At 40.4% G+C, this 12,670-nt stretch overlaps 1 protein-coding gene across 2 annotated transcripts in view; it reads left to right on the forward strand.

Annotated features, from left to right (window-relative positions):
* EPB41L4A (erythrocyte membrane protein band 4.1 like 4A) overlaps nucleotides 1–12,670 on the forward strand; it is a 257,445-nt gene that overhangs the window by 170,387 nt on the left and 74,388 nt on the right. For both annotated transcript variants that reach the window (XM_046000708.1, XM_046000707.1), the window contains exons 11-13: nucleotides 5,598–5,689; nucleotides 6,988–7,065; nucleotides 12,275–12,396. In XM_046000708.1, the coding sequence (XP_045856664.1) occupies nucleotides 5,598–5,689; nucleotides 6,988–7,065; nucleotides 12,275–12,396 (292 nt within the window). The remainder of the gene's footprint in view (nucleotides 1–5,597; nucleotides 5,690–6,987; nucleotides 7,066–12,274; nucleotides 12,397–12,670) is intronic.

Genomic DNA, 12,670 nt, shown 5'->3' on the forward strand with positions numbered 1-12,670 from the left:
CAGCTGTAAAAGAGGTAAAAAGGTTTTACACATTTAGTAAATGTTTTGGAATATCACCCCCACAGCGGACAAAAAAGTACTGGAATATTTTTGCTGTTTTCTTTTATATTGTAAAATGTATATGCAAGAATGGAAATTAATTTGATTCTCCAGTTGCTCCACTGAAATGCACAGTGATTTTTAATTCAAACCATATTACACGCGTTTCAAAGGGAATTTTTAAAAAGTAACCGTGTGTGTGTACATGTGTATAAGGGTGTGTATGTGTCCTGTGAAAGTTGCTAATCCAGAGTACTGAAGAGTCCGTCCTTGAAAGGAAGTGCTTTGCTCATATCGATCAGGGAAATACAAGCACCTTACCAGCTTTTGGAGACGGACTGCCAGAGTGCCTCCAAAGGAATCCTATGCTGCCTAGTTTGTTTGACTACAGCACTCTCTGACGCCAGCATTACAGGACACGGACACCGTTAAGAAAGACTCTTTAGGGAGCACTGTGTAAAGAAAAGGCTTGGGGCACCTGGCTGTCTTAGCTGGAAGAGTGTATGACCCTTGATCTCGGGGTTCTGAGTTCGAGCCCCACGTTGGGTATAGAGATTACTTAAATAAATATAAAAGAAAAGAAAAAGCCTGAAAGAATGAGGTGATATTGTACTCTGTGCCCTTCCCAAATAAGAAGGTTGCTAGTTTGTTTTGTGACAGGGCTCACGGTGAATGCTTTACTGAACTCAGGATGCCTAGAAGAGAGAGCAGTGGCAAACACAGGGACAGTCACTAACACAGACATTGTGCTCACTTTCCCTCATAGCCCAGCTTTTAAGACCATAGTCATTCTGTCTCACGATTTATAATGATAATTTCTCAAAGCACGATTTTCAGTTCCAGCCCTTGCCTGCCTTTGCTTGATTAGTAGATAAATTATTTCAGTCATTGGCTGTCAACCCTCTTGAATTCAGATTTTGTTTCTCCCCCTAGTGCCTAAGGTCAGTTAACAATTGCCAGGTAGATACAAATCTTGTTAAGAGCATGCATTAAAAAACTAACAAACCCACCATACTTTAGACTTATTATCTTTTTTTTTTTTTAGAGAGAGAGAGCATGAGCAGGGGGTAGAGGGAGAGGGAGAAGCAGACTCCCCTCTGAGCAGGGGGTCCAACTTGGGGCTCTCTCCCAGGATCTGGAGATCATGACCTGAGCTGAAGGCAGATACTTAGCATCTGAGCCACCCAGGTACCCCTATACTTTAGACTTGTAATCTTCACACTCCCTTTTATTCTCTCATCTGCTTCTGTGATCACTGATGATCAGAAACCTCTCTGCTATGGGCCTGTCCAGTTTTTATGTAATGACTGTATCTTAATATTGTTAGAAGTACTAATCTTTTAAAAATATTTGCCGGTGCAGTGTGCCTGAGGTTACTTCTGTGACCTTGAAGGTGGGTCATATAGTAGGATTGAGAAGATGTTTAGCCCATAATTCTAGGGTGCCTGGGGAAGGCAGACTGTCTCTTTGTGGTTGCTTCCCAAGACAGCAACAGAGGAACCAGTAGAGCATGGACTGGCTGTGGCAACAAGGGTCAGGCATGGGAGAAGCAGTGAGAATCAGATGGGCCCTGGGTGTGTGCATTTTGGAGCTCATAGTGGATGTGAGCCCCTCCAGGACCCTGCCAGTGATCTCAATACACTTCAGAGAAGCCAGGCTGAAGTAGATTTATTTCCTGAAGCTTGCAAAGAGAAACAAGGTTTAAACCACGAGATCCAAGGGAGTTAGGTTGGGAATTCATCGATATGATACAGGTCCTGAATTTTCACAAGTGATAGAACTGGGAGTTTGAGCCAAGTTTACCTAGGGCTCCAAGGTACAGTGAAACCCCCACACAGTATCCAAGTTACAGGTGATTGAAATGCTCGGTGTATAAAATAAAAATATTATAAAAACCTGTATCAAAAAACCTGTGTGGCTTAGTTGTCTGACTCTTGATCTGAGCTTAGGTGGTGATCTCAGGGTTGTGAGTTCAAGCCCTATGTTGTACTCTACACTGTTGTGTAGAGCCTACTTTTAAAAAAAAGAGAGAGAGAGAGAGAGAGAGAGAGAACATAGCTTTTTTTCTGGCATGAAGTGACAAAAGTTATAAAGGTGTTTGAGTGGTTTTGCCAAAAGCAAGCAGTTGGTGCTTGGATAAAGTATCTTAGCAGCAGATTGGAATGTACCTCTGAAGTTGTATCTACTCACCTTTGTAAGAATGAATGGAAAGGTGCTAATTGTCTGTGTCTGTTTGGAAAAGGTTTAGTAGGAGAGAGAGACCTTTGTGCTGCCATATCAGCCCCATTCATGCCAATGGTTACTGTCAGTGGCAAAAATGCATGGAATTTACTCAGAATTCCTGGTTTATTTTTTCCTTTGGTTAACCCTCCTTTAAGTATTTGGCTTATCCTGCTAAGAGTGGGATAAAAACCAGGCAGCTGGTGTTACAGCCCTGTATTAATGGAGAATGCGTTCATACTTGTCATTTGCACATGGCAGAAGTAATTAGGAGGCCTGTGGGAACCTCTTTTGTTCCTTTAATATATCTGTACCCAAGGAAACTTGAGAAAACCAATTCTGGTTGGATCTTGAATACCTTTTCTCCTTTCATAAAGTAATGATGGTTAAAAAAAAATACATACATATAATATCCTGTGGCTGGGTCTCTATTTGAAAAGAAAAAGAATATAGATGTTTATGTCAAGAGTAAAATGAAAACAGCCCAAGAAAAGTTTGAGAGGATTTACTTTATTTTTAAGATTTGAATGCATTTTGTTTCTCCTCCATTTTTAGAAACCTGGATAAATGTTATTTAATTACATATGTAGAAATATGTAATTAAATAAATTTCTACATATGTAGAAATATTTAATTAAATAACTTTTTGAATATTTGATTTTGGGTATGCAAATCCCACCTTATTTGTGGATGCTCTTGCTAAAATTTTAGTTCAAGTCTCAATGTTACAGAGTAGTCCTTCCTGGCTACCATTTCTTGTCGGTCATAATAAGGAGGTCCTGGCCCTCGTGGTGCTTTAGTTGGAAGGGACAGGAAGGTGGGATGTAGATACTGAGGTGGGTGGTGGCAGGGGGAAGGGGACAGCCGGTCCTGAAAAACAGTTTATCTTAATCATTTATCCGGATACAATGTAATCACAAGCAAAGTTATTTTAAAGGAAATGACCTGTGCATCATATTTTTGGGTAATCCAGTGACCTTAAAAACATGAACTTATTCTATAAGAAACTCGTAATAGTGGTTGCCTCTGGGGAAGGGGATTAGGAGCAGTGGTGGGAGGGAGATTTTAGTTATCAGCGTGTGTCCATTTTGGTAACTTGTGGCATTTGTACCATGTATGTATATTATATATTAAAAGAACAGAAGTAAAAGGAAAAAACCCCTCCCCTCTAAGCATTCCCATCTCCTGGTGGGATGCTTGCTTTCCTACCCTTACCCCAAAGATCTGTGATTTCCTGTGTCCCCTTTCCCCCCATTTCTTTTGCTTTTGAGGAAAACCTTTTCTGAACTCATTAACTTTTCTCCCTTATCTCTAATTTTGTAATTCCTACCCCTTTCATGAAAGTCACTGAAGATTTCCTACCATGAAAGGCAGTCACCTCCTTTCAAACCCCGTTTGACCTTTCCAGGTCACTTGAGACTTGCGCTCTCCTCCCAGCCTCTTCAACATCATTGCTTCCTGGTCCATTCTGACCCCTCACCCTGCATCTTCACAAGCATCCTGGCTGTGATTTTATCTTCACGCACTTCATTCTGTCTCCCTGCACAGTCTCTTTTTGCTCTCGGGTGAAATCATCCGTGTCAGCAGGGATGGCCTGTCCCTTCACCCGAGCGTCTGCATGTTTCCTGGCCCCCTTGGGGTCTTTAGTTCCCCATTCCATGGGCATCTCAAAATCCAAATCTCCTGAACGTGCTGTCCATTGGCTTGCCATCCAAATCCCCAACTTCTTCCACTTGCTGTCTTTTTTTTTTTTTTTAAAGATTTTATTTATTTATTTGACAGCGAGAGAGATCACAAGTAGGCAGAGAGGCAGGCAGAGAGAGAGGAGGAAGCAGTCTCCCTGCAGAGCAGAGAGCCCGATGCGGGGCTCGATCCCAGGACCCTGAGATCATGACCTGAGCCGAAGGCAACGGCTTAATCCACTGAGCCACCCAGGCGCCCCCACTTGCTGTCTTTTATTAGGTAGCATTCCCAAGACAGAAACCTGAGAATTGTCTAATGTTCTTTCCTTCACTTCACAAGGTTTTGTAGTTACAGGCGGCCTTGCTGTAACACGCACAGATTGGCTCTGTTGTCCTCACTTGCTTTCATCTTACAAATAAACCTCTAACTGGGCAGCCTCATTCCAGATGGACTTGGAAGAAATTTCATGCATATAAATATTCTGTCCTTACTAAAAGGTGGGGAGGATCCTTTCAGTGACTCCTCTGCCTTGCCAGTTTTGTGTTTAGATATCCGTAGAAACCTCATTCCAGGGACATTTCTGCCTTTGAGACTTGAGTTTGCTCATGTTGTCTTAGCTAAAAACCAATAACAGACCTTCACAGGACTTGGGGTTTATTATTTAGTACTTCTATTATATTTTGCTTGGTTTGCGATTCAGTCACTTAAAAAAATAAAGAGTATCTCCTGCCCAATTAGAATGACTTCTTATCTATTAAATGTAGGTAAGTAACCATGGGATTAAAATAATAGTTGAAATTTAATGTATACCTGTTGTGTACTTTACTTCTGTCATAGCATGTATTTCTTTCTTTCCCCTTTTATTTATTTATTTAATTTATTATTTATTTATCAATTTATTTAATATTTATTTATTATTTATTAATTTATTTATTTAATTCACCCAGTGACTGCGTACAGAATGCAGAAGCTCCGAGACATGATTTGGACATGCTTGGATGACACTGCTGTGGTGGTCGCTCCTCAGAGGGGCACCTCTTGAGATTCTTTAGGCATCAATTTAAATGGGGCCTGTATATTCCTTAAAAATAATCCAGCTAAGGGGCACCTGGGTGGCTCAGTGGGTTAAAGCCTCTGCCTTCAGTAGAGGATCCTGGGATCCTGGGATCGAGAGAGCCACGTCGGGCTCTCTGCTCAGCAGGGAGCCTGCTTCCCCCTCTCTCTCTGCCTGCCTCTCTGCCTACTTGTGATCTCTCTCAGTCTGTCAAATAAATAAGTAAAATCTTTAAAAAAAATAATCCAGCTAAGAACTGGATTTATGGGCATTTCCTTTTCACCGGTGATGTCCTGTTGGGGTGCCCATTTATGATGGAAATGTTTACAGTCCTTCCGTGCCATGCCCCGATGATCCCTGGTCGCGTGGCGGCAAAGGTGATGCCACTAAGAGTTACGTGGAACTTACATTTCGTAATTTTAATGAGTAAAGGTGGTTTTAAGGCAACACTCCAAAAATCGTTACCAGGAGGTAATTGGTTTTTGTTTTATGTGTTAATAATGTCTCTCTGCTTACTTGAATTTTTGGTAACTGGAAGGTGGCTGTCACACAAAGAACATTATGGTCAGTAATTTCTATTTCTCTCTCTCTCTTCTCTCAGTGCAATGAAACCTCATTCTTTTTTGAAGCTCGAAGTAAGACAGCTTGCAAGCATCTTTGGAAGTGTAGTGTAGAACATCATACATTTTTTAGGTATGTTAATATGAAAGTTTTATGCATGTTTTAATAAATGAAAATTGATTTGTTTTTATAACAAGAGTTCTTTTCTGTCTACAGTAGAAATTTAGAAGTGTTTCTCCTCTATTAATTTTTTTTCAGCCACCTGATTTTCTGGATCATATTAATTCGTACACACACACACACACACACACACACACAGATACCTTCTTCTCTCCTAATACAAGAAAGGGTCAAGTATGTTTATATATAAAGAGTGCAGCTTTGGTAATGGAAATTAAATGTTCTGTGGCTATACTGAATTTGAAATGCCTCTTAGCCATATAAGTAGAGGTGTGGAGTAGGCAGTTGGGTGTATAGGCCTCTTGGGAAAACCAAGGCTTGTCTTGATAATTACTAGGTAATTAATGCAAAGGGGACTGGATGAAGTCATCTGTGGCAAAAGTGAGGAAAGAGAAGCAGATCGTCAAGGACTGACCTGTGGGATCCTCCCAGCATTTAGAGGGCAGTAAGAGCCAATGAGGGAGTATAAGGAGGAGTAACCAGGAGTGTGTATGGGAAAATGGGAACTAGGGAGGAACATGCCCTGGTGAAAAAGAAATTGGCAACCGTGTCACATGCTCCTTGGAGGTGAAGTGAGATGAGGGTAAAGAATACACCAGTGGATTGTGGCAACACTTTTGTTTCAGTCCTTATGGTGTAAAGATAAAACTACATCCTATCAGGTAATATATTAATGCTTTATTTTTTGCTTTTAAATTTCAAGCTAGATTCATTCTTCCCCTAATTCCTGTTTGGTGTGCATGGAGCACTTCTCCCAAATAGTACGATGTTGGAGAACTATTCTTATACAGTGACCAGTGTCCTTTATAGAGTTTATATTAGGTGAAGGATGTGGCCCAGCAGGTGTGAGACATCACCTCTAAGCCAGTGGGGCCTGGGCCAATGAGCACCACATGGAAGGTGTCTGTTGAAAGTACCCTGGGATGGGAAGTCCCAATATATAAGGAAAAGTGAAACACCATAATCAGATTTACCATGAAAACCATGGCATGGGTAAATCAACATAGTGACAAAATTCTTAACGAGAGAAATTAAGTTGATCTATGTAAAATCCTAGAGAATGGTTGTATTTCAAATTTTAGCTTAAAATAACTGATTATTATATCCTGTCAACATGTAGAATAAATAAAATATTTCGATGAGCTGTGAAAAAGTGTTGCACTATGTTTTCTCCATAGCTTTTGCTCAAGTGTTGTATAAATACCTGTATTTATGAATTCTTATCTAATTTTCTTTTAAAAATTTATTAGAATGCCAGAAAATGAATCAAATTCATTGTCAAGAAAACTCAGCAAGTTTGGATCCATGAGTTATAAGCACCGGTATAGGTAAATGGCATTTTTTCCTTGGGGAAGGGTGTGTGTATATGAATAAATAAATATTGAGTTCAGTTGTCCACATACATGCACATTAAAGTTTATGACTTAAATCTTTTTTCTTTTTCTACAGTCCTCATGAATTTCAAAAGTGTATCAGTTTATTAAAACTTTCTTGACAGGGGCACCTGGTTGGCACGTCACTTAGACATCCTAACTTGATTTTGGCTCAGGTCATGATCTCAGGGTCATGAGATCGAGCCCCTCTTTGGGCTCCACGCTGGGTGTGGAACCTGCTTGGGATTCTGTTTCTCCCTCTCCCTCTGCCCCTTCCCCACTCTCCTCTCTCTCTCTGTCTCCCGTATCTCTAGAAAACGAAAAACCAAAATAACTTGACAAAAACAGCCTTTCAGGTGTAAGTTAGGGCTTTTAGAATGTGGTAAGGTTTATTATCTTCAGACATTCATTTCTATACAATTACTACTTTGTTTCTAATTAGGTTGTGATAATGAAACAAAGTAGATATCCTGAATTGGAGCTGAATGGTGTTCTTCAGACATTCACTTGATCCCCTGTTGTAACACAATGTGTACTTTATATTGTGGATCAAATCATGTTTCCTGCTGCAGGAAGCCTACATATAGTAGTGCTGTAATTATATCTAAACTTTACTGAGCAGTTACTAAGTGCCATGTATGGTGGTAAATGTTTTCCATTTATTGCTTCTTTGAATCATTGCAGTCTTCGTAACCTTATCCTCCTTAATAGGTGAGGAACTAAGATTCAGAGATGTCAAGTCACTCTTCAAGGTAACCCAGACAAGAAGAAGGAAATGGGGGTGGTCCCCTTCCTGGCAGACTAACTCAAGAGGCCTTGCCTTTGGCCATTAGGCAAACGTGAACATGTTGCAGGAAAAGGCTGATTGAGTCTAATACCAGCATTAAAAATGGGAACCTTTGATGTTGTAAAAAAGAACTTGTTGTGTTTCAGTTCAATTTGTTAGAGACCTTGCAAGCCAAGGTATTAGGTGCCCAGACATACAAAGAATCTGGTCTAACCACTTCTGTTTTCAAAAAGCTACAGCATTATTCAGGCAGTGAAGCAGGTCCCAGGCCCCGTAAAACTCAGGTAGGGTGTAGGAGTGCCACTCAGAAAGTGGGACACTGTTCTGTCAGTTCCACTGGAGACATCACTAAATGAAATACTTACCTAGGAGACTTAAAAATAAAGCCAAGTCAGGTGTTGGTAGGACAGTGATATGCCAGACTTAAACTCCTCTTTTTTAACCAACTTTTTTTTGGTCCTGAATTCGAAATGAGAGATAGTCAATAAAAGAGAGATTAATAATAAATGCTCAGTGCATTAATCGTTATATATTATTCACTTGGGTACTTGCTCATTTGATGACTTAAAACTTAACTATTATTGGGGTGCCTGAGTGGCTCAGTGGGTTGAGCATCTGCCTTCGGCTCAGGTCATGATCTCAGGGTCCTGGGATCGAGCCCCGCACTGGGCTCTCTGCTCGGTGGGGAGCCTGCTTACCCCTCTCTCTCTCTGCCTGCCTCACTGCCTACTTATGATCTCTCTCTGTCAAATAAATAAATAAAATCTTAAGAAAAAAAACTTAACTAATATTATATTATAGATGTTCTTGGTATTTGTATGAAACTGTTCATTGATACTTAAAAATTTAACCTTCGGGTTATTAAGGTTCTTCCCTAGTTAGTGCTATAATAAATCAGGAATTTAAGGAAAGAATATTTACTTTTATATTGAGAAGAGCTGATAGTATTTGGGCTGTTTTTCCAGTTGGGGCATAAAACATTTTGGGGGTTATAAGGAGAATGTGTAAATCTATCTCCTTGTCACTGAAATGAAGCTAGTGAAAAGGCATCTGCCAGTGTTCATGCTATTAAAATTGTAATTATGCTGTTTAACATATGCTGTAGTTGGTTTCCACAAATTTACCCATACCTGATTTCTCAAATTTATTGAAATGCAAATGTTGTGGCTACTGGGAATTATTATTAGCAGGTTATTGGATTTTGCATATTAAATATCATTTCTTCTGAGAAAGTAATTAAAGGTAACCTTTGCAGAATTGGAAGCTCTGCTAAATCTGTTCTAATTTTGTGGATGGTATTAACTCCCCAGTAAGTCTTAATGAAACCCAAGTCTCCGTGTCTGTGTAGGAAGCATTAACATTACACCATCCCTGAAGAAAGATGTTTCAGCCCACTGCCCAGAGCTAGGCTCATGCAGAGGTGGGTCTCTTGACTGCTGGGTGGTCACCAGCCCGTGGACCGTTAACTGTCGAAAGAAGAAAAGCAACCAGCCTTTAACAAACATCATATGGTTACTCCTTTCTTGAAACACTCTGGAGAAACCATGGAATAAAAGCAGAGCTCTGGAAACACGGGCAGCCCCCTCCTCTACCCAGCAGGCCTTCAGAGCCTGGGGGATAAAGAACAGCATGACAAGTGGTTGTGGTGTGTGAATGTGGGTGTCTGCGTGTTCTGTGAGTATAATTGTGTCTGTGTTCATAGTGGTGTGTGTGTAATGGAGGAAGACCGAGTTCTAGTCTTTACACTCTTTCCTGCATCTTGGGGCTTACAGAATACCAAGAAGATTCCAACATCCTTTAGAAATAGGAATTATTAAAAAGGAAAAAATTCAATGTTTTTAGTGACCTGTGACTGCCAGTCCTTTCAAAAATTCAAAATTTGTGGGTAAACTGAGCTGGAATCAGAAATCTAATTCTTGTGGTGTTGTTTTATTATCAGATAGGAATAATTTGAAATAAGTTCTGTTTAATATTTTGTTATGCACTGAGAGCTTTTTCTTTGAGCCCCTCGAAAACTAACTTTGCCTTCACCTGTTAAGTTAGTAGGTGACTCCTGGTTAGAATGAAGGAATGAGGTGTATAGAATTTATACTCCAGAAATGAGAATTAGGCATGAGAAATCCCCCTGGGGACACAGCTGACCTTCTTATAGGACTGAAATCACATGAACTTCCCACATTTCTTGAAGTGTGGGGGAGACCATGCTCTCATGAGGACCTCTTTTGTGCCGGGTGCTTTAAATGTGTTACTTTATTTAATCTGTTCAATGACCTGCCAAGGGAGGCGTTATATTCTCATTTATACAGATGAGAAATTTGAGCACCTCCCAAAATAAAGTAACTGAACGACAGACCTTGACCCAATAAGTGGCAAAGCTGGGATTTGAGCCCAGGTGTCTTTACATTTGTTCCCTCTCCCTTACCCCACTGATTGCCAGTTTTGCCCTCCCCAGCAGGGTGTGTGGGCCAATGTGGAAGGAGGCAGGGAAGTGGCTGATTATGGGGGAAGCAAAGCTATTTCTTGTCACTACACAGAGCCACTAGACAGGTATAGGAAATCTCACACTTTACATTGTGAATCTCTATTTTCATCCCATACTTTTTGCTACATGGAAATACTAATACTGTCCACGAATTTTCTGCTCAGAAAGAGACTGCTAAGTAGAAATATATTTTCAATGAGGAAAATGAGGCTCCAAGAGATTTTCAAAAGAAACTGTTGAAGACCACACAATGGTAGCAGAGCTGTGATTTAAGCGGGCCTTGTCACCTCAAACCAGACGGCTCCGTGTTCTGCTGGGCGACAGCCGTCTGGAGGTCAGAAGACTGACTGTGGTTTGGAGCCCTGTACAGGTTGGGGCAGATCAGTTTATGTTTCTGGACCATAGTTTTATTAATCTTGTAATAGGATTTTCTTATTTTTCCTCTATTCCTGAGAGAGAAACCATGAGGAAAAATTGTATGATAAAGTAAAATCTCATTATAAAATGCCACCGTGGCCCACATATTGGGTTATATTTTTAGGACAAATGTTTCTTCCTCTCTGCAGTGAGGTACACAGTACCCGAGTCTTTCTGATAACAGAGAAAGTCTGTTGTAAGTGGCTCTTATCTTTATACCTCAAACCATTTATAATAATGGAATTCTGCTCTTTATGTGGATTTTTTTTTTTAAGCTTTTCAGGAGAAAGATATTGCTACTTGTGTTACCTTATGGGCTACCTTTAAAAAAAAATTAAATTTCAAGTGAAAGAAAATCTGTCACAGGTTTTCTCCTCTCCCTTCTGCCTGGTTCCTGTGAACTATTAAACACGAAGCACGTTCACAGAACCTGCCATCTAAATTCCCGCGGTAGTTCATACCAAGTGGGCTCCCCAATTAGCCTGATGAGGAGTTCCTTTTATGAGTATTTTAAGCATCTTTTTATTTCTAGTAAAGGTAATTGGGGTAGTCACTAGGGGAGACTTTCACAGAAGCACATAGGAGGTGAATTTTGCTTTCTGAGTCTCCTTTCTTTTGGGGAGAGAGTCACTAATAATTATCCTGTAAATGTAGGAGGAATAAGATTTGAGCCATTAAAAGTCCGTTTTCCTCCCATACGTGGCTCTTTTTGTGATGAATCAAAACATCCAGAAATGTATTTTTCCTGTGCCTGAATGATATTATCCCCTGAAAGTCAGGGTCACTCATTGGCTCAAATTCAGCAGCTGTGGAATAATTTTTCAGTAAGATGAATGTTCACTGAAATCCAGCAAACAGAATTGCACAATTGCTCGGGAAGATTACGTGAAGGTTAGTCCATTCCCAAGGAGAACTCACCTCCTTGCGTCCTCTGACTCTTTAGAGAAGCTGCACTTTGCATGGGCTTTGGGCTAGCTCTGAATCTTCCTGGGAACTTGATCTGGTGCAAGTGAGGAGAGCATAATGCATGGTGGATTATGCCACAGCAGGGTTCAGGGTAAAATCATACCAAGTGGTCCTGTGGGGGAAGGGATGCTTTACAACTTGCTGTGTAAGTATAACCCAGAGACGTACGATTCATTGCTGTTGTTTACTTTAGCCCACTGTAATTTATTTTTTAGTTGTAGAGCTAGAAGACCATGAGCATCCCCTATTTATAGCTCATCATTCTGCTTAAGTCTAAACCTAACTCCTTTAATAAATTTCTCCGTTTCTCCCTCTGAAAGATCTAAGACTCTCCTATTAGCCCTTGGTTAACATTGCAGTGAGAACCAATTGAAAACGCTTATATACTCATGGCCTGCATGAGTCTGTCCTTTTTTCCCTCTCCAGACATTGTAGATATTCTGAGTGAGCAGGGGCTTAATTTTGTGGCTGTGTGGTTTTATCTGTGCTAACCAAAATGTTGCATTTCCAAGTGGCAGGACAGCTCTGCAAATGAGTCGAGATCTTTCTATTCAGCTTCCTCGGCCAGATCAGAATGTGGCAAGAAGTCGAAGCAAGACCTACCCAAAGAGAATAGCACAAACACAGCCAACTGGTAAGTCACTGAAGTAACTTTGCATTTCCTTTTAGGGTGGTGGTGTGAGATATGTGTGGGTGGGCACAGCCATGTAGTTTTCTTTTGTTAATGGTAGAATGTTTCATGTGCCCTGAAAATGTCCCAGCAATTAGAAATTACTAATAAGTAGACCAGTAGCCTGAATCACCACAACCTGCTTGATGATTATATTTTCTTTTTGAAGAGATTAAATAAAATCCCAACTGAGTAATCTCTTGGCTTGATGTATCTGAGATTAGAACTGAAGCTCTTA

The sequence above is a fragment of the Meles meles genome, chromosome 3 (genome assembly GCF_922984935.1).
Source record: "Meles meles chromosome 3, mMelMel3.1 paternal haplotype, whole genome shotgun sequence".
In the NCBI taxonomy this organism is placed as follows: Eukaryota; Metazoa; Chordata; class Mammalia; order Carnivora; family Mustelidae; genus Meles; species Meles meles.